The sequence below is a fragment of the Neoarius graeffei genome, chromosome 16, assembly GCF_027579695.1.
Source record: "Neoarius graeffei isolate fNeoGra1 chromosome 16, fNeoGra1.pri, whole genome shotgun sequence".
Lineage (NCBI taxonomy): Eukaryota > Metazoa > Chordata > Actinopteri > Siluriformes > Ariidae > Neoarius > Neoarius graeffei.
Window position 1 is genome coordinate 48,405,083 of NC_083584.1, and position 21,477 is coordinate 48,426,559.

General features: G+C 43.3%; 1 protein-coding gene across 1 annotated transcript in view; it reads left to right on the forward strand.

The window, feature by feature from the left end:
- The first annotated feature begins 279 nt into the window (after positions 1-279).
- Positions 280-21,477, forward strand: part of zc3h7a (zinc finger CCCH-type containing 7A) — a 47,049-nt gene continuing 25,851 nt past the window's right edge. Inside the window, exons 1-6 of the mRNA XM_060943097.1 lie at positions 280-367; positions 853-959; positions 13,771-13,810; positions 13,890-14,087; positions 14,273-14,431; positions 14,536-14,616. Coding sequence (XP_060799080.1) covers positions 350-367; positions 853-959; positions 13,771-13,810; positions 13,890-14,087; positions 14,273-14,431; positions 14,536-14,616 — 603 coding nt within the window. The 5' untranslated portion in view covers positions 280-349. The remainder of the gene's footprint in view (positions 368-852; positions 960-13,770; positions 13,811-13,889; positions 14,088-14,272; positions 14,432-14,535; positions 14,617-21,477) is intronic.

A 21,477-nucleotide genomic window follows, 5' to 3' on the forward strand; every position in this document is an offset into this window, starting at 1 on the left:
TACATACAGTATACCTTCGGCCATATCATGTACTGTACTGTATTTCAAGGTGAATCGCTTGAATGAGTCGGTTCGAAGAGTGGAATCTTTTGCAAACGACACATAACGACTCCTGTGTCTGTTATTGGCTGTGTTCAGCAGATGGCGCAATTCAAATCCATGTTATATCTAAAGACTAGCCTGTGGCGACACGTTGTCTGATTCCGGAGGAAGGATTGGTGGGATATTATAACGATACTGGTGTATAAAACGTTTAGTTTTTATTTATTGTTTCTTTGCTGAGTCACGTCACTAAGGTGAGTCATTTGGCAAAACAGAACAGTGTTCGACCCGTCTTGTGAGCTACTCCATGAACAACTCGAGCTGGGTTAGCTTAACTTTTATTCTGCATGGGTTTCAAACAATGCTAACTTCCTAGTCATGATTATCTAGTTGTTTTGAAAGCTAATGCGTGGTTAATGTTCCGGATTTAGTTGTGGTTTCTAGTTGGAAACCACATCATGGGTACATTTCTAGATTCCATCATCATCAACACCACCATTAGCATGGCCTGTCTGGGTGAACTCCTTGGATTAGTGACCAGATATCACCAACACATGGATTTTTAGAAATATCTTAAGTGACTTAGTTGTATAAACATTTATATAAATGTACTTGGAGGGGGAAAAAATTCTCAGTTTGTTTGTAGAGAAGTTCCAGTGAAGTTATTTAGCCAGACCGCTAGCTAGCTACCTGAACCGCGTGACGTCATAGGCTGTATCAGGAAGTGTTTTAAATAATTCTTTCATGTTTACCTGAGCAATTTCTGTTGACATACCTGTGACAGGAAGAATAAGGCTTTTTGTGTTGCAGGTTTTGACGTCAAGTGAAGCTCCTACCACGCATGGGAACATGTCAGGAGTGTGTCAGGACCGAAGCAGCCGGTGGCAGAGTATTGAAAAAGGGCTGCAGTTCATCCAGTGAGTCCATCTCTTACCCCACACCATCATCAGGTTCATAGTGGCATCAGCGTTTTCCTGTTCAAGTTAGAGATGTTGGCCTGGAAAGCTGAACAGGTCTCAGATTGGGTGTGACGTTGACTGAAATCATAAATCGTCTGTGTGAACATGGGACATGATGTTCCTTGAGGAACGCTGCTATCATGTCTGCAGAGGATTCTGTTGTCAATTCAGTATCTGACATACAATCAGGTCCATCAATTCGGTATTTGAGCGTTGAGACAGTTTCTGTACTTTTCAAGATGTCTTTATTGAAATTTGCAGTGAAGTCGCAACTGAATTACTTTCAATTTACAGACTTAAAAAGTAAAAACTTATACGCTAGGGTGTAATTTTGGGTAGGGACGCTAGGGACGTGTCCCTACCAATATTCAGCCGCTACTGTGTAATCACGACCAATAAAACCGATGTCCTAACCTGAGCAATGATTATATGGCACACAAATGCCGCTTTTCCACTACCAACGCGGCTGAGTTGGGCTGAGCCGTGCCGTGCTGAGTGGGGCTGTTGGAGTTGCATTTCGACTACAACCGTGCTGAACCGTGCTGGCTGGAAGTGGGCGGACACATTGGGTGGAGTTAGTGAAAGTGGGTGGACGTCACGTGATGTCGTTAGGCGGCGCAAACAGTGACATCAGTGAGCTTTTAAGCGGTAGTCTCACGACCCGGATAGTAAACAATAAACATGGAGGACATGGAGTCGTTAGTGTTGCTGGTCTTGGTGCTGTGGCTTGTTGTCACCGACAACGCCAACAGATACTGGCAAGAGCGTATAGAGCAATTCCAGTGTTATGGACGTGACACTTGAACTCAAAATGGCAACAAATGACCCAGTGCATGTTTTATTGTCTCCCAGTATTTAAACAGGTGTTGCATATTTTAAGGCTGTACCATACTGGAGAAGTGATAGAACAAGAACAATTCCCATAGTACATCTAGGGCATGCCAGAAAATGCCAATAAAAGATGCGTTATGGATGTGACAGAAAAAGTATCACTTTTCTTGGGTGACTGTACATTTTTATCAAACTCTGTGAAATTGTAAACCTAATGTCGAAATGGAGATATCCATTTGATAGAGGGGTCCAAGGTGAATATTAAAAAATTTTGTTTAAAATATTTTGTATTTCATGCAGAGTTTCGGAAGGAAAAGTCAGCGTTATGGATGTGACGAAATTCCGTTATGGATGTGACGATAGTAGGGTTGGGCGGTATTACGGTAAGAAGGTATCCCGAGGTATCCAAAAGTACCAACGGTATCGGTCTCATTACCGTCATTTTTAAAAAATATATAATATCTAAATAAATATGGAGTACATGAGGTCATAATATAAAATAATAAATTGAAGATCATCCCGAATAACTGTGTGATCGTATTTTCACTAATTCTATCAATTTCCTAAAGAAGTTCTCATCGCGTGCAGGGTTGTTTATGTCGTTACTATGGCAACCCTGCGTGACATTTGGAGTCTGACAGAAAGCTTCGCAAGAGACTGAGACCGCGGTTGAAAGATGACAAGTCAAGATAACGAGTTAGTGGCAAAAAAAAGCAACAACATCGGCAGTGTGGCAGTATTTTGGTTTCAAACCAAACGAAAAGGGAGAGCCAGCAAACACAGATGAAGCTGTGTGTAAAGTATGTAAGAAGACGGTCATGGCGCGAGAGGGGAACACCTCCAATCTGAGTGTTTTGAGTAGGTTACATGAGTAACAACAAGGTAAAATAATATAACGTATGACATTTGGGATGTGGGTAATAAACGTTTGAAATGTCATCTACTGAAGAAACGGAAGAAAACATCGTAGCGTAAACTGTTAGGTTTCTGGTGGGAATTAGCAATGCGCTTGCTATCTTTGTTGGGTGTGTTAAACCGTATGGATTTAAGTGGAATAATTGTAAGGAGTTATGTGATCAAGACAACGTTTTAAGCAAGGTAAGGCCATTTGATTATTAATTTCCCCGCCATGGCATGACGTGGGCCCATACGATTTTGCCTTGTGCAGCTATCACGCATTTGAATTAGGTTCGCCTCATTTGCGCTGAAGAATATGGTTTATCGCGCAGTCTAAACGGGGTGTTGGTTGATTCTTTTTCTTTTCTTTTTTTTATTTCCCATGCTTGAAAGGGTATGATCCTGCTCATCGTGTACTTTTTTTTGATGGAGTAGGTGAAATAGTGCTGCAAATGGCGTTTCAACGCAGACATGTGTAAACGACAGTTGAATGCTATTTTCAAGATGAAGGAAGAGTTGCGTGATGCTTTGAAATATCTCTTAATCCATTCATCAATGCACACAATTCGCTTTGCTGCTTAATCCATACCACAATGCACACAATTCGCTATGCTGCTTTTAAATAGTACATTTGAGCCATAGGCGCAGGTCTGGACAAGGTCCGCCGGTATAGGCGCACGTTACACAGTAGGCCGAAACAAAATATTATTTTTTTCTCGGTAATACCGTATACCCCGGGAAAACACAGAGACAGTTTAAAGGTATCAAAATTTGGATACCGCCCAACCCTAGCGTATAGCTGAGGCGAGGCGCATAAGGCTTTAGAAATTCTCGTAATTCTTCTTCTTCCGGGTTTACGGTGTTTACAGATCCCAGTGTGCTCGCGGGGCGTGTGTGGGCATGTGAGGACACTCCTGCTCACCAATCAGTGCACAGGGGAGTGTCTCCTCACGCCCCTAGCCCCACTCGGCTCGGTTTGACTCACTTCAGCCCCACTCCAAAACCGTGCGAGTTTTGGGTGCTGAGTAAGGCTGAAGCGAGCTGAGTCGCGCCGCTCTGAGGTAGTCGAAACGCGAGCCGTGTTGGGCTGAAGTGAGCTGAAAAAGGGTAGTGGAAAAGGGCCAAAAGGGTTAAATGTATGACACTGCTAATAATCCCCCCTCTAACGTAGATATCATTCTCTGATTAGCTGCCTGTTTCTCGCTAACTTACATGGTTGGCTATCCCAGCTGTCACTCCATCTGCTGTAAAAGCAGCACACTTCCCACAGCAGCCGTGACTACCCGCCCATCAACCCCCCCGTATCTCACACGTACACACCTGACCTACCCCACGCACCCCCCACTCTCCGTCAGCCTACAAATTGAGCTGGACTTCGATGTCCATGCATGCTTGCCCTACGACTCGCATGCTGACTTGAGTATCATGGATGACGGCCCCTCTCCCAAGAAACGAGACATTCGTTCATTCTTCTTCAAAGTCAAGAATGTAAGTGCAGGGTTTCCGTCGAGCTTTAAAAACTCAACAAAATCTGCGTTAACCTATAAGATCTGCATGATATGAAATTATGATTGCTAATGGGAAAAAAACACCTTTCGGAAGCTCTGCCTTGGATCACTTTTGTGTCCCCACCAATGTCAAAATCAAAGTTGCTTATACGCCTAACGATATTGCACATCTCGTAACATTTGTAATTAAAAGTAGCAAGATTCTTACACTATATCCCTTACACACAATGATTAACACATTCATAAAATCCACATAACTTAAATAAAATATGTATACATCGATTGCACTTAATTTTTCAATCGTCTGAAAACAGAGAAGTGTTAACGACATGGAAAATATTTGCGGCTTGCTGCTGATGGAAATTATTCCCCAGACTTATTGAGCAGGTTGCACGTGTACGGAATAGGAGAGTTACTATATCGGTTTGTTCTTGTTTTGGGGCAGTTCAGTGTCTGACTGTTTCTCGTGACACGGCCTGAGACCTGAAGCCTGGTCGGTGGCAGCCAATCTCTGTATTCAGACTTCAGCAATGTCCTTGCGAACTTGAGGCAGAGCTGCTCCCTTCTCTCTGCTAATGTTACAAGACCAAGGCTTTGCAGTGCACAAGAGTAGCCTGTGTAAGCGTTCCCTAAAATAATATGGCACGCCCGCTTCTGGATTCTTTCCAGTTTGTCCGCTTGAGATTGGGTTAGTCCTGATGACCATGCGGGTGCCGCATACTCAAGAATGTGCCTAACACAGCCCGTATAAATCGTTGTCAGGTCAGCTCCTCCGTACACCACCACGATGGATTTGAAACGAAGCAACTAACGTGATCGAAGTAGACTTTCAGCTTTAATTTGAGGCGTTTTAATACAAATCTTGCATGAAATATTTACAGCCATTTAGGAATCACGTCATCCCTCCGTTTTCGTTTTCAGACAACTGACTAAGATATTTTATAGCCAGTTGTGGCCCGTTTCCTCATTTATTTCATGGCAAAAAGTCAAAGTCCCTTCCCATGCCATGTGGCGCATATGGCGGCGCCGATCTCTGTTTCCGTAGCCCTCGGCCTCTTGTCTATTACATAGCTAGGGTTACAGTGGGGGGGCTAGTCCTCTGGTAACCGCGAGAGTTTGACTCCTCACTCGCATCTTTATTGCAGCATGCCTTGCCAGATGGCAATAGGTACCATTTTTATGATGGTCTTTGGTATGACCCGTCATTTATTTCATGACAGAGAAAAAAAAGATCTGAAGTTGATTCCAAGTGTTGAATTTGCATTTGGTAGCTGTTCATGGGAACTCTTAATATGAGGTTCAAAGACATGTTGATACAAGTGGAGGTTATGGTTCAACTGAAAAAACAAAACAGGCTTTTCACGGAGATGATAAACTTAGGAGTGGCCAAATCTCATCTCATCTCCTTATCTCTAGCTGCTTTATCCTGTTCTACAGGGTCGCAGGCAAGCTGGAGCCTATCCCAGCTGGCTACGGGCGAAAGGCGGGGTACACCCTGGACAAGTCGCCAGGTCATCACAGGGCTGACACATAGACACAGACAACCATTCACACTCACATTCACACCTACGGTCCATTCCATACAACTTCGAACCAATGTGGAGTAGAGAAGAGTTGGAAAGACGACAGGGTAAGGACGAGTCCGTCACGCTGGTATTTACGTCATTACTGTCGCACAATTAAAATGTGCCAGATCAGGTGGCTGATGGGTTTTCAAAATAAATATATGCGTGTATTTTTGTGATAAATACATATTATACTGAGCGCATTTCCCACATAATCCTCACTAAGGTTTCGGACAGCGCTACAAAATGGCGTCCTCACTATATAGTCCCCTATATAGTGAGGTAGGGAGCGATTTCAGACACAGGGAAAACTTCCGGCTTGATTACCTCAGCATTCGAAAGAGGGCGCGCCCGTTTTTTGATAACGTTGGCCATTTTGATTTCCGCTGTATGTTTTACTTCCGTCCTACAAAGTCTTGCACAGGTCTCGGCAAATCTCGTTTACTGCTATTGCTTTGACATGTGGACTATGTTACATAGTATATTTCAAACACTCATAACTTGCTTATAGCAGTGACAAAATGGCTATCAGAAATGCATTCCTATATTTAATAAAGTGAGAAATAGAATTTTCTCATCTCATCTCATTATCTCTAGCCGCTTTATCCTTCTACAGGGTCGCAGGCAAGCTGGAGCCTATCCCAGCTGACTACGGGCGAGAGGCGGGGTACACCCTGGACAAGTCGCCAGGTCATCACAGGGCTGACACATAGACACAGACAACCATTCACACTCACATTCACACCTACGGTCAATTTAGAGTCACCAGTTAACCTAACCTGCATGTCTTTGGACTGTGGGGGAAACCGGAGCACCCGGAGGAAACCCACGCGGACACGGGGAGAACATGCAAACTCCGCACAGAAAGGCCCTCGCCGGCCACGGGGCTCGAACCCGGACCTTCTTGCTGTGAGGCGACAGTGCTAACCACTACACCACCGTGCCACCCCAGAAATAGAATTTTGATTAAAAAAAATTGCCTTCAGTTCCCCTTTAAGGCAAGGAAGTGGAATTAAATGGCTGAGTCAGTCAACCCAATTGAGCATGCTTTTCGCTTACTGAAGACAAAACTGAAGGCAGAAAGACCCGCAAATAAGGAGCAGCTGAAGTGAAGGCTTGGCAAAGCATCTCGAGAGGAAACTCAGAATTTGGTGATGTGCATGGGTTCTAGACTTCAGGTTGTCAATGACCTGCAAAGGATTTGCATCAGAGTATTAAAAATAATGCTCGCTAGTTTGTCCAGTTACTTTTGAACCTGTGAAAATGGAGGGACTAATATATAAGAAATGTATAAAGGCTGTAATTCCTAAATGGTTAATGCAGTGTTTGTTAAATGCCTTTGAATTCAAGTTGAAAGTCTACACTTGACTAATGCCGCTTTTCCACTACAAACGCGGCTGAGTCGGGCTGAGCCGTGCCGTGCTGAGTCGGGCTGAGCGGGGCTGTTGGAGTTGCATTTCGACTACAACCGCGCTGAACCGTGCTGGCTGGAAGTGGGTGGACACATTGGGTGGAGTTAGCGAAAGTGGGTGGACGTCAGGTGATGTCGTTAAGCAGCGCAAACAGTGACATCAGTGAGCTTTTAAGCGGTAGTCTCACGACCCGAATAGTAAACAATAAACATGGAGGACATGGAGTCGTTAGTGTTGGTGGTCTTGGTGCTGTGGCTTGTTGTCACCGACAACGCGGACAGATACTGGCAAGAGCGTATAGATGAGGCGAGGCGCATAAGGCTTCAGAAATTCTCGTAATTCGTAATTCTTCTCCTTCCGGGTTTGCGGTGTTTACAGATCCCAGCGCGCTCGTGGGGCGTGTGTGGGCATGTGAGGACACTCCTCCTCACCAATCAGTGCACAGGGGAGTGTCTGCTCACGCCCCCAGCCTCACTCGGCTCGCTTTGGCTCGCTTCAGCCCCACTCCAAAACCGTGCGAGTTTTAGGGGCTAAGCAGGGCTGAAGCGAGCTGAGTCGTGCTGGTTTTTGGTAGTCGAAACGCGAGCCGTGTCGGGCTGAAGTGAGCTGAAAAAGGGTAGTGGAAAAGGGCCATTAGATCTTGATGGCTTCATTTCAGATCCAATGTAGTGGTGTACAGAGGCAAACTCGCGAGCACTGCGTCACTGTCCAGTAGGTGGATTGCATCCGATGTTGTATCCACCTCATTAGATATGCTGGACATCAAGCGGTGGTCAGCTAAGCTCACTGTTCATAAAGCGTTACTATGGCTAGGGTGCCTTGCTAGTCATTAAAATGCTCTATGCTTGTGTTGTTTTGGGCTGTTTGAATCGATCAAACCGTAAAACACAAGTTTCTTCCGGTTTCTCCATGAAGTGATAAAGGGTGAAAGAGCAAAGGAGTTTACCAAAAGACAACAAGAAACGTGGCTCTTGAACCACTTCGTGAAAGGTTTGTAAATTCCTCTGATTTATTTTGTTTGGATTCACAAATCGCTTTTCTTGCCTTTTTTTTTTTTTTTTATGATGTTTTCAAATTCAGGAGACGCTCAAGTCCTTGGATGTATTTTTGTTTCCTGTTTGATAGTGGTTGTCATTGTAAACGAACGCATATGTTTTCACTTTATTTATCAGGATGTCCTAGCAGTCTTTACAAGGATGATGGTGTAGCTTGGGCTCCTACACTGTACTAGATAGATAAGATAATCGAGACGATTTTGTGTAAACACAAAAGCAGGGCTCATGAGAAACTGCTTCCCCAGCCATGCAGTTAGTGAGCCTTGATAACTTCTCCATCCTGTTTTACCAATACCCAGGTCTTTAAAGGGGTTTCTGTGGCTCTTTGTGAATGATTTACCTGGAAGAGAAGAGCAGGGAGGATTAAGAATCAAGTGTCTGTGGTTTGTTTACACCTGATGATAATTCTTGTAGCGTCCTAGCAGTCATCACAAAGACACGTGCAAAAAGCCAACTTCCCCAGGCATAAACGATACGGGATTTGTCTTGTAGTGTCCTGATCCCCAGATCTTTAACCCAGCCACATATAAAAGTTGTACACCTCCATGCTCTTCCAGGTTTTCATCTGTTTGTCCGTGTAGAAAGATGTCTGCAGCATCAGCAGCGGTCTCAAAAGTAGCCGGTCACCGGCGGCAAATCGCCGGCTATGGCTTGTTATGCCGCCGGCTATTGTCAGTCGAGTCACAAAATTTAATATTAAATATTTCTGACAGCAAAAAAAGTTGTGAACGTAACTTACATCCACTATGTCATGTATGTCCGTTGCCGCGTCAACTGTGTTTAAATCCTCGACATGAATGCAGCCATTACTGCTGCCTGTGTTGCCAGATTGTGAGGTTTCCCGCCCAATTTGGGCGGTTTTAAGTGCATTTTGGCGGGTTTTGAACATATTTTGGGCTGTAAAACGTCAGCAGTATCTGGCAACATATTTTTTTACTTAATACAAGAAATTAATGGATGCCAACGTTTTTGCCAAAATGGTATTTTATTTTCCATTGTTTAGGCAGCTTCAGCATCATACTGTGAGATTCTGTTCAAATTGTTTTTTTCTTCTATGAAGCCTGAGCCATTTATTTTATTAGTTTATAATTATTGTTTAATTTAGTCTTCAGGAGAGACTGCCTGCACACAGTACTAGTATTAATAGTTTTTTTTTTTCTTACATGAAAGCTGAGACATTTACTATATTATATTTTAAGGTAACTTCATGTTGTGCTGTGCGGTTCTCTGCACTTTAACTTTTGAACCAACAGGTGCATTTGGATAAGTAAAGCCTATTTTTCTGCATTTTTGTAGTCCTGGTAACAGGGCTCGAAATTAACTTTTTTTCTTTGTGTCCCCCAGTGGTCCCGAATTCTGTGTTGTATTGTCCCGAATGGAAGCAATAGTGTCCCCATTTTTTTCCTCTCTGAAATAACCAGTGGTTAATATTATCATATGAAGTCTCATCTCATTATCTCTAGCCGCTTTATCCTGCCCTACAGGGTCGCAGGCAAGCCGGAGCCCATCCCAGCTGACCACGGGCGAAAGGCGGGGTACACCCTGGACAAGTCGCCAGGTCATCACAGGGCTGACACATAGACACAGACAACCATTCACACTCACACCTATGGTCAATTTAGAGTCACCAGTTAACCTAACCTGCATGTCTTTGGACTGTGGGGGAAACCGGAGCACCCGGAGGAAACCCACGCGGACACGGGGAGAACATGCAAACTCCACACAGAAAGGCCCTCGCCGGCCCCGGGGCTCGAACCCAGGACCTTCTTGCTGTGAGGCGACAGCGCTAACCACTATACCACCGTGCCGCCCATCATATGAAGTTACTATTATATTTGTAACTATGCGATTTTGAACCCTTTATATCATTTTTACAATAAGTCACAAGACACAAGCGACACATGTCCTATACATCATCTACTTCAAAATTACAGTTATTGCATTTTCAGTTTATTAAACTTTGGCAATCTCACTGTATGAATAGATACCTGTTTATTTAAAGGGGCCAACTAGCTCATTCAGAAAATGTTTCAACTCCCTACATCTGCAGTACACTTTAGTTGAAAATAAGACCCCTTTTATGTTCATTTCATCTACTTGTACCTTGAATATCTGTTGGCACTTAGAAGGCCAACTTATAATTTTCACCATTACCGTTATCCATTTTTATGAACTTTCCGTTATCCATTACCGTTATCCATTTTTATGAACTTTCCGTTATCCATTTTATGAACTTTCGCTGCCGGGTGCAAATGTTAGCAACATCAGCATAGTGGCAGGTCCGAGCCTAGTTGTGCTGCTGACTGACTAAACTTTCTGAACTAGAAAGACACCAAGAAAACTCACTTATTCTGTTGAACGGTATCTTCCGTCAATATCATCCACATCATTCCTGTTGTATTTTATAACGTGTCTAACAGTGTTCATCAAGTTCATTCAGTTGCTAGCGTTGCCTGCAGACCAGGCGATGACACTTTGGATCCTGAAGGTCCCGGAGACGTTATGTCTGGGCTTTCAGTTTCTTCCCCGCGGTCGGTCCGCTTCAACCACTTCAGCATTTTTGTTCTGGCAAGAGTCGGCGCAGCGTGTGCGGTAGCAATTCCATTCCAAGTCCATATAATGCGGACTCCGGCCGAAGATTCTAGAACGGAATGCGCTGCTCTGTAGCCTACTGATGCAGGTGCATCGAAAGTGTAGCTACTATGTATTTTTCGCTGTTAACGTTTTAAAATTAAAATTGACAAATTAGGTGAATGTCTACGTATGTGTTACGGCTTTGTAAATAATATTAATGTAGAACTTTTTTTCTAGATCTGTTTTTTTCCATTGTCCCAGATATGATAATTTTGTGTCCCGATGACATTTTTTATGGTCCCCGGGACGTCGGGACACCGTTAGTTTCGAGCGCTGCCTGGTAATCTTTTATATTGGTAAAGTTGTTTATAGGACCATTTCTCAGTGTCTGTTTTTTTTAATCAATAGTTTTTCAGTAATAACTTAATATTTAACACATCACTCAATTTTAAACAACCCCCGCGCTTCCCCCATGGGCTGCCCCCATAGTCTCCAAAATTTCTGTGGGAAACACTGGCGTGCGTAACAACGCTAATCAAGCTTAAGCTAGACGACCCGCCTCAAATACCCGTCCCGGGTAAATGTTATCCCAATTTTAGATGGCCTGTTCCAAACCATCCCGCCCCATGAAAAATTCGTACTTGCATCTCTCTCTCTCTCTCTCTCTCTCTCTCTCTCTCTCTCTCTCTCTGTGTGTATGTATGTATGTGTGTGTGTATATATATATATATATATATATATATATATATATATATATATATATATATATAAATATAATATATATCCCTGCACGCTTTGCGTGCATTATGTCTGCCGCTGGCAGACATTTTACCATTTTGCACCCTGCTGTAAATTATTTGTACCCTGCTGTTCTCCCAAACTTTGAAGCCCCTGCATCAGGTAGTTTGAGATATCGGGGAACTCGACGTACAGACAATTTTCCAACTACTAGGAAAAATCCTTCTTTGTTAGCGGGTAAGGATCTATCCCGTTGCAAAGACCAATGTTCTGAAGGTATTTTTGACCGTGAATTGGCCTTTAAACTGCAAAAGTAGTCGGAGACGGTTTGGCCAAATGGGTTTGCCTGACCAGCACTTACTTCACCAGAAGTAAACTCGTAGGCATGTGTCACATGACTGAATACAACCTATTGGAGATGGAGCTGACTGTACAGTACCTGCCCTGCTGTTAAGGTGTTATTACTGCTGTTATTACTAACTGTCAAAACACGAGCTGAGTCAATCTGGTAGGCCGCGTTTCCTAGGTGGTAAGTACTGGTGGAAAGGAAACGGTTGAATGTTTTATTTAGCTATTCTGCAATATTATTTTCAGCCTCTCTTCTATCCAACTAAGAAGCTAAATCCATCCATCTATTATCTGTAGCCGCTTATCCTGTTCTACAGGGTCGCAGGCAAGCTGGAGTCTATCCCAGCTGACTATGGTACACCCTGGACAAGTCGCCAGGTCATCGCAGGGCTGACACATACCCCTTTTCCACCAAATCAGTTCCAGGGCTGGTTCGGGGCTGGTGGTGGTTCACAACTCGTTCAACTTGCGAGCCAGCTGAGAACCAGTTTGCTTTTCCATAGCTCGTGGTGCTAAGGGGAGCCACGTCACTGTATACGTCAGTTACGTCACTGTATACGTCAGTTACGTCGCTGCGTTTGCATAAACCTTGGCACGAACATCGAAGCAAAAACAACACGGAGAAGAAGCAGCAGCAGCAACAACAATAATGGATGACTTCGTGTTTGTACAGTTGCTGCTTCTCGTCGCTTAAAAATGGCGGCCTTTCGTGGTCTTGTTATTGTTGTCGGTCTTAACAACTCTGGTTTTTCTGGCCCCAGAGCCAGTTCTTTGTCAGTGGAAACAGAAAACCCGGTTCCAAACTAAGCACTGGCCCCGAACCAGCCCTGGAACTGCTTTGGTGGAAAAGGGGCAACAGAGACAAACAACCATTCATGCTCACATTCACACCTACGGTCAATTTAGTGTCACCAGTTAACCTAACCTGCATGTCTTTGGACTGTGGGGGAAACCGGAGCACCCGGAGGAAACCCACGCGGACACGGGGAGAACATGCAAACTCCGCACAGAAAGGCCCTCGCCGGCTGCTGGGCTTGAACTCGGACCTTCTTGCTAACCAACTGCACCACCGTGCTGCCCTTAAGAAGCTAAAATGTTAGTTAATTAAGCAATATAATACCAGACAAGCAATAGTGCTGTTTTTGTACTGAATAACAGTACACCAGGGTACTTGCCGTGATCAGTAAACAGCGTTTATTTTTGGGTTTTATTTGACTTGAAACTTAATATCCATTATATCCAGTCATGCAGCACACAGAGCATGTTGATCAAGATTTTTGCCCAAAGATTTTACAGGCTGCTATTGGCCAAAGAACAAAAACATGACTAATCGTGTAACCAGCTGTTAAAGTCGTTTTGCTTTTAACTTTGAGATGATCTACTGCTCTCTTGGGACCTTAATATCCTTAAAGTTATATAAATAGCAGTTATTTTTGCTCAGTAATGCAGGCAGTAGTCATTCGCAGACGTCTTCCAGGAAAAAGTAGCTACCACAGTCTGCTGCAGTAACATAAATAATAAATACTGTACATCGATTTTTGTTTCTTTTAAAATTTGTCAAAGGATTGTGAATGAGAATCGTGATGCAAGCCAAAAAATTGCCATTCCCATTTCGTTTCAGTAGAAAATGTGCAACTGAAGTTTATTGCAAGACAAAATTTAGTAAAGATAGACTTGATAATCGATTAAGTCGTCTGTTAACATGTGCTGGTGTATAGTTTGTCATGCAAAAGGAAAAGGATCTACAGAAACTGGTCCAGAACTTTTGGAGCTCATTTCAGCTCAAGTCTCAAATGTAATTGTCTCTGGACTTGATTGAAATCCATCTGTTTGTTTCGTAGGTCTACTCTGCCCTTCAACGGCTCTCAAGAGGAGTATGAGGTTGGTAGCCTTCTGTCCCGCTACGTCATACACTCATTAATGTAGACGTTTTGGATGAATGTTAAATTTGTTTTTACAGGTGTTTCTTCAGGATCTGGTGAGGAATCTGTTTGGTGAGGGTAATGATGTATTCCGTGAAGGCAATTGGGCTCGATCTGTCGAGCTCTACACTGAGGCTCTAGATGTATCCGAATACGCAGAATCGGAAGATATCGATGTCCCTTGTAAAACGAGGGAGCGCCTCCATGCTAACCGTGCTGCAGCCTACTTACACATTGTGAGTGCGCACTTCTGCCATAGTGGTGGGTGTTCAGTGGGTGGCAGGGCAGCTGTTAAAGATTTGACTGCTAAGAAGAAACTGTTTCAGACTTGGACAGTAATGCCACAGATACATGAGAGAGAAATTGTTTTTGTTCAGCATGTGGATTTATTTATTTATTTTTATTTTTTGTGGTGTTGCAGGGTCTCCATGACCAAGCCTTAGAGGACTGTGAACAAGCTCTTCAGCTGAACGAGAGCAATTATAGAGCACAGTATAGGAAAGCACGATGCCTGAAAGAGTTGGGGAGACACCAGGAGGCCTACGATATCATTGCTAAGTGCTCCATGGCAGTGCCTCAGGTCAGCCTATTTTATACTACATTTCTGGTTAAGAAAAAAATTGAAAGATTTTCCTTTTTGTTTAGGCTTGTCTGTTTTTATATGTTCTATATTCTGATTTATAGGATGCCAGAGTGATTGAACTGACTCAGGAGCTTGCCAAAATATTGGGATTGAAAATTCGTAAAGCCTATGTGAGAGGCAAGGTATGTTACATATTGAGTCATATGTTACATGGAAGTAGTAACACGTGACCTACTGTACTGTTGTGTCAATAATACACCCCAAGAAGCAGCAGTCCAAAGTGTGTTGTTCCACTACTACTTCAATGATCATGTTTTTCATTTTACATAGAAAGCAAAAAGTTTTAGGATGATATGACAATCATACGATTCTCAAAGGCATTTCTACGGTACACAAAATGCATCGTGATATTTACAGGTTTGCTTACAAAGTGTAAGCAAAACAGTGTTGCGTTTTGGAAAAAAAATGGGAAATAAGTTTATTGGTAATGAACCAATGTAATGTGCACACATATATTTTATATAATTTATTATATTAGTTTGTCCGGTGGGGTATTTGTTACCCCTGTCACCTCCCAGCAAGAAGGTTCTGGGTTCGAACCTGCTGGTTGACGGGGGGGGCCTTTCTGTGTGGAGGTGGCATGTTCTCCTCATGCCTGCGTGGGTTTCCTCCAGATGCTCCGGTTTTCCCCCCCACAGCTCAAAGATGTGGTTTCAGTCAACTGGTCACTCTAAATTGTCCATAGGTGTGAATGGTTGTTCGTGACTGTGGTGGGGTTTACATTAGATCGTATCAGCGGATCATCAGATTAACATTTTTAAAACGATTAGTGTGCACACAGCAACGCCAATACACGATTTGTGTGCACACAGCAACGCCAATACACGGATACGCTCGGCTCCGTAGGCATCCTGCGCTCCAAATCACTCCGCCCTGAACAGCGAGTGCCCTCTGGAGGGTGCGCACTCCGGCCCTGCGCAGCTCACAGAGCGCGCGAGTGGAGTGCACGAGCAGTGATTCGGGACTGAGCTGCTGTGTGTGTGATCTCAGTGCATGTCGGGCATGCGCGTCACTTACCACTTGCAAGTGGAAGGATGGCAAGCCTAAAGACAATCATAACTACACAATGGGCAGTATTTGCATCAGTATTTGCAGTATTTTCATACTTTTATACTCTCTAATGAAAGGTGATACAAGGCGGAAGTCCGCGCCGTTTTTCAGCAGTCGCGTCACATGACCAACGCCAGTGAATCAGGAAGGTGGATGTCACAGTGACGTTGTCCAATGACGACGCCAGCTAGAGCTCAGCACAGCGTATCCGCGTATCCTCAATGTTTACACAGCACCGGACCAGACACGATCTGGATTGAATACGTGGACCCTGACGGATTCCCGTTTCCAGGCGTTTTAATGTAAACGGACAGTGCATCCGCGAAGAAAACGAGACCGATACGGTCTAATGTAAACTTGGCCTGTGTTAGCCAGGTGATAGATTGGTGACCTCTCCAGGGTGAACCCCGCCTCTCGCCCAGTGTCAGCTCAGCTTGGCTCCAGCTCACCCACGACCCGCAAGGGATAAGTGATTTTAGAAAATGAATCATTGTATAAAAACATATACATGTATTCTTTGTCAAAGGCTTAAATGCATGTGTACTTTATTTTATTTTTTAATATTTTCCACTTTGAAATAAAATTATCCCAGTGGAAACTTGGACTCCAACACTACCTACCTATCCGTCATGTGATTTACATCATTAAACCATTCAGTGAGCCCTCCTGCTCTGCGGAGGGATCAATAACAGGACACTAGATGGGTCTGAGTTTCATACTCTGACAGGGATTCAAAAGCAAAGCCAGAATGACACTGACGCCCTCTAGTGGCTAACTGCAGTACAATTTTTAACCCCACCCATTCTCATGTTAGTGAATTGGGGGGGGGACATCTCCACAAATTAACATAAGTTTGGTTATGTTAAAGGAGATACGTAGAGCCATGGCCTCACGTTTTGTTTATAAGTGCCTTGAGACCTCAAGAATGGCACAGGAATAGTTTTAAGCGTTAACTATAAATCTAATATAGTGATTTTTACGATTAAAGGGATTCATATAGGTAGCGGTCTGAGTGAAGGACCTTGACATCCGTGACATCACAGCAGGAAGTCTATCGGTCTCATCGCCATTTCCGCTATACTAAAACACAGAGCTGACTGCAACTTCGATCCTCCATTTTGAGCTAATTTATTGCCATGCCACGTAGATGTGTTGCTGGCCGGTGCAGCAACACGACAGAAGGTGGATTTGCGTTGCATTCATGGTCCAAGAATGTTCAAACTGCAAAGATTTGGATGTGTTTTGCGAGAAGTTCACGAGCACATTGGGCGCCTACGAAGTGGTCTCTCCTCTGCTCTGCACATTTTACTGAAGACTCGTACAAGACCGCTGATCTGTTGAGGAGTGTTGGCTATAAGCCCGTATTGAAAGAGGGTGCAATACCAACGATAAAAGAAAACAACAAAAAAAGGAAAGCAAGTTTAGTTGCACCAGTTCTCCCGGAGTGTGAGCCGAGGATTGTTGCTAAAACTGGGGACAGAACAGGACGCGACATGTTATCGCTTGGGCAGTGACCTCCCCACGGTTGTTGATAAAACCAGTGACGTCCCGTCCCGGATTTTAGTAATTGCCTGAGCTGAGCAGTAATGGCGGAGTACTCAGTATGGAGAATGAGTGGACCAGCCGTCTGATTTCTCTGCTGGATATGCTTGTCTCAGCAGCAATATCTCGCCTTTATGTGGAAGAAGTGAATGAACGGAGAACTGAATGAACAACTGAAAGTCAGATCGTTTCAAAACAATCGGCCACAAGCTCGGCCTTCAAGAAGTGAGAACATAGACGGGCAAGATGCTAAGATCATCGTTTGGATACAAAACAACAAAAACAGCAACGCTCATTGTTTACCTGCATTTAGATTAATACATGTTTGTATAGTGTGTTTAACTCTTTACCCCTTAAAGCAGTTGCTACAGCCACCCTTGTGTGTGTGTGTGTGTAAATATATATATACTGTTCACCCTTAGAACATATTTACAAGAAAAAAAGTCGAAAGACAGGGTTTTGTTCATATCAGTTTTCTCCTCCATTATGTTGAAACAATCTAGTCTGGCTAACACAACTGCACAGCTCTGCGAGCATTTGGTCTGGCCAAGATATTAAGCCCAACCGTTTCCCAGAGCCCGTGGTTGACCCGCCTCCCTGAAATGCCTCAGTTTGCTACTGGTCGAAGCCAGAAAAGGCTGTGGCGAAGCTTAAACCAATCACGTCACTCTTTCCTCTGACGTATGCGACGCGACGGGGCTAACTGGTAGATTAAACCATAGACATCCTATTATTAAACTCTTACCGAAGCCGGTCGGAAGCAAGGCGAAAACGTCCTTCCTTTCAATAAATACCTCCAGGGCTGCTCTTTGCTCCGTTTTCAATGAGAACTTCCCGTTGAATGCTTTCAATACAGCATTCGTGAATGAAGCGCTTCCGGCATAGATTCTGTAAACAATCTATGGCTTCCGGTCGCAGTTCTACTACGTCAGTGCCTTGAACACGCCTCTACCCAGGGCCGTTGGAGATGCTCAAAGTTGATTGGTTCCCGATTTTTCGGGAGCTTGGAAGAGCTGTAGATAGCTTGCCTGGCCAGACTAAGCTCGCAACAGGCCCTCGTGTTGCGTCACGCTTAGGATGGGTGGGCCCAGGCTAGAAACAATCATGACATATATACATTTTTGAAAAGAGAGCATGACACAGAATACAACCGTGATTCCAAAAAAGTTGGGACAAAGTACAAATTGTAAATAAAAACGGAATGCAATAATTTACAAATCTCAAAAACTGATATTGTATTCACAATAGAACGTAGGCAACATATCAAATGTCGAAAGTGAGACATTTTGAAATTTCATGCCAAATATTGGCTCATTTGAAATTTCATTACAGCAACACATCTCAAAAAAAAAGTTGGGACAGGGACAATAAGAGGCTGGAAAAGTTAAAGGTACAAAAAAGGAACAGCTGGAGGACCAAATTGCAACTCATTAGGTCAATTGTCAATAGGTCATTAACATGACTGGGTATAAAAAGAGCATCTTGGAGTGGCAGCGGCTCTCAGAAGTAAAGATGGGAGGAGGATCACCAATCCCCCTAATTCTGCGCCGACAAATAGTGGAGCAATATCAGAAAGGAGTTCGACAGTTTAAAATTGCAAAGACTTTGAACATATCATCATCTACAGTGCATAATATCATCAAAAGATTCAGAGAATCTGGAAGAATCTCTGTGCGTAAGGGTCAAGGCCAGAAAACCATACTGGGTGCCCGTGATCTTCGGGCCCTTAGACAACACTGCATCACATACAGGCATGCTTCTGTATTGGAAATCACAAAATGGGCTCAGGAATATTTCCAGAGAACATTATCTGTGAACACAATTCACCGTGCCATCCGCCGTTGCCAGCTAAAACTCTATAGTTCAAAGAAGAAGCCGTATCTAAACATGATCCAGAAGCGCAGACGTCTTCTCTGGGCCAAGGCTCATTTAAAATGGACTGTGGCAAAGTGGAAAACCGTTCTGTGGTCAGACAAATCAAAATATGAAGTTCTTTATGGAAATCAGGGATGCCGTGTCGTTCGGACTAAAGAGGAGAAGGACGACCCAAGTTGTTATCAGCGCTCAGTTCAGAAGCCTGCATCTCTGATGGTATGGGGTTGCATTAGTGCGTGTGGCTTGGGCAGCTTACACATCTGGAAAGACACCAATGCTGAAAGGTGTATCCAGGTTCTAGAGCAACATATGCTCCCATCCAGACGACGTCTCTTTCAGGGAAGACCTTGCATTTTCCAACATGACAATGCCAAACCACATACTGCATCAATTACAGCATCATGGCTGCGTAGAAGAAGGGTCCGGGTACTGAACTGGCCAGCCTGCAGTCCAGATCTTTCACCCATAGAAAACATTTGGCGCATCATAAAATGGAAGATACGACAAAAAAGACCTAAGACAGTTGAGCAACTAGAATCCTACATTAGACAAGAATGGGTTAACATTCCTATCCCTAAACTTGAGCAACTTGTCTCCTCAGTCCCCAGACGTTTACAGACTGTTGTAAAGAGAAAAGGGGATGTCTCACAGTGGTAAACATGGCCTTGTCCCAACTTTTTTGAGATGTGTTGTTGTCATGAAATTTAAAATCACCTAATTTTTCTCTTTAAATGATACATTTTCTCAGTTTAAACATTTGATATGTCATCTATGTTCTATTCTGAATAAAAGATGGAATTTTGAAACTTCCACATCATTGCATTCTGTTTTTATTTACAGTTGGTACTTTGTCCCAACTTTTTTGGAATCGGGGTTGTACAAAAATCACTCATAAAGTTATGCTTCAACATTCACCAACTCACAAGTAGTGTCTGAAAGGTGAGTAATACCTGTGTGAAAACCAATCTTCACATTTTACATGAAGAATTCATGTCAAATGGTGTACAATAAATGATTACTGCAACTTTACAAAGATGCTTTATATAACGTTGTTCAATTATCTTTTCAAAATTCATACATTTTATAATAAATATTCACCTGGGATACCTGTAAAGGGTAAAATATGTATGTAGAGGCAAATTCAGAGTCGTCAAATGTCGTCATTATGGTGCATACACGGGGTCGTCATGAAGGGGTAAAGAGTTAAAGTGCATATCCTGGACCAATTTCGGGTTTTTTTGTTTGTTTGGGGGTTTTTTTATATGAAAGAATGTCCTTTTACACACTCATCCAGAAGGGTAATTTTGCACAAGGCCATCTGTCTACAGCAGAAAAAAATAAAATAACAAAACACATCTGGAAAAATCCCAAGGGAGTCTGGAGCCAGATTCGTGACGTCACCTGCGGAAGCGCCAGCAGGCTGCGAGAGTTTGCACGGATTCAGTGCACAGCCTGTGTAGACCAAGTTTAGCAGCTAGTGATTTTGCATTGAAATATGGAATTGTCACCTGAGCGCAATGTTACTTCACCTTTGGATGAAGAATATAATGAGATGTCAGAATTATTTCTTACCCTGGCAACAGTCGACTTGTGAATTGCCGATTTTCTTGGTCTTTTTTTTTTCCGGCTCTGCTTTAGTCCTCAGCTTCCGGGTGCCTTGCGCGAAGCGCTCCCATTTCTCTCTCATTGTCCGGTCTTTTGGAAAACGATGAGTACTAATCCTATCATGATTGGTGTTGCTACACCCTCCTACGATACATCTGTTAACCATTTTAATAATTACGTGATAACGTTGAAGAAATTTTGCAGAAAACCGCCAGGTCATTTTCTCATAAACAAACCAGCGCTGACGTAGGATTCAGAGGGAGGCGTCCCGTACATGACGTCACGAAAATCAATGTTTGCCGGGAAATCCAAATGCCAAGTTTTTTCAGAGGCGGACTAATTCGCCTCAAATGGCTTGATTTCAACTGAATTTTTCTGGTATTGCGCAAGGTAAAAAAATTGCGCAAAATGTGACAGATATTTAACTAAAGTTTAATATAAAATAGGAGAATTACATTGATCTTGCTCCTGAATTTACCCGTGATATGCACTTTAAGTTACTGGTATAAGATTATTTAATTTGCTTCAGAATGTGATTGTCTCAGTTCATCTGATTATTTAATTAGCCTTTTATGTTTTATCAGTGAAAATGCATGCATGTACATGTATGCTGCATAAGTTATAACACCTATCCTGTTTTAATGAGAGTCAACCCACAATCAGTGAAGTCAAATCAGTCTTAGTTGAGCAAGTCGGTAACGGTATTTCTTACCTTCACCATAAATGTTTATTTATATGACTTTGGGCTATAGCTGTCAAAGGCCTCGGCCTTAAAACCGGTTCCCGCTGTGACGTCATGAACTCGGGGCTGGCTGGCTCAGCGGGGCAGCTCGAACGCCAACTTTGCGGTCGATTTTAACTCCTATATATAAAATTCCCATTTATGCAGCACACGAGTCAAGGATGGAGAT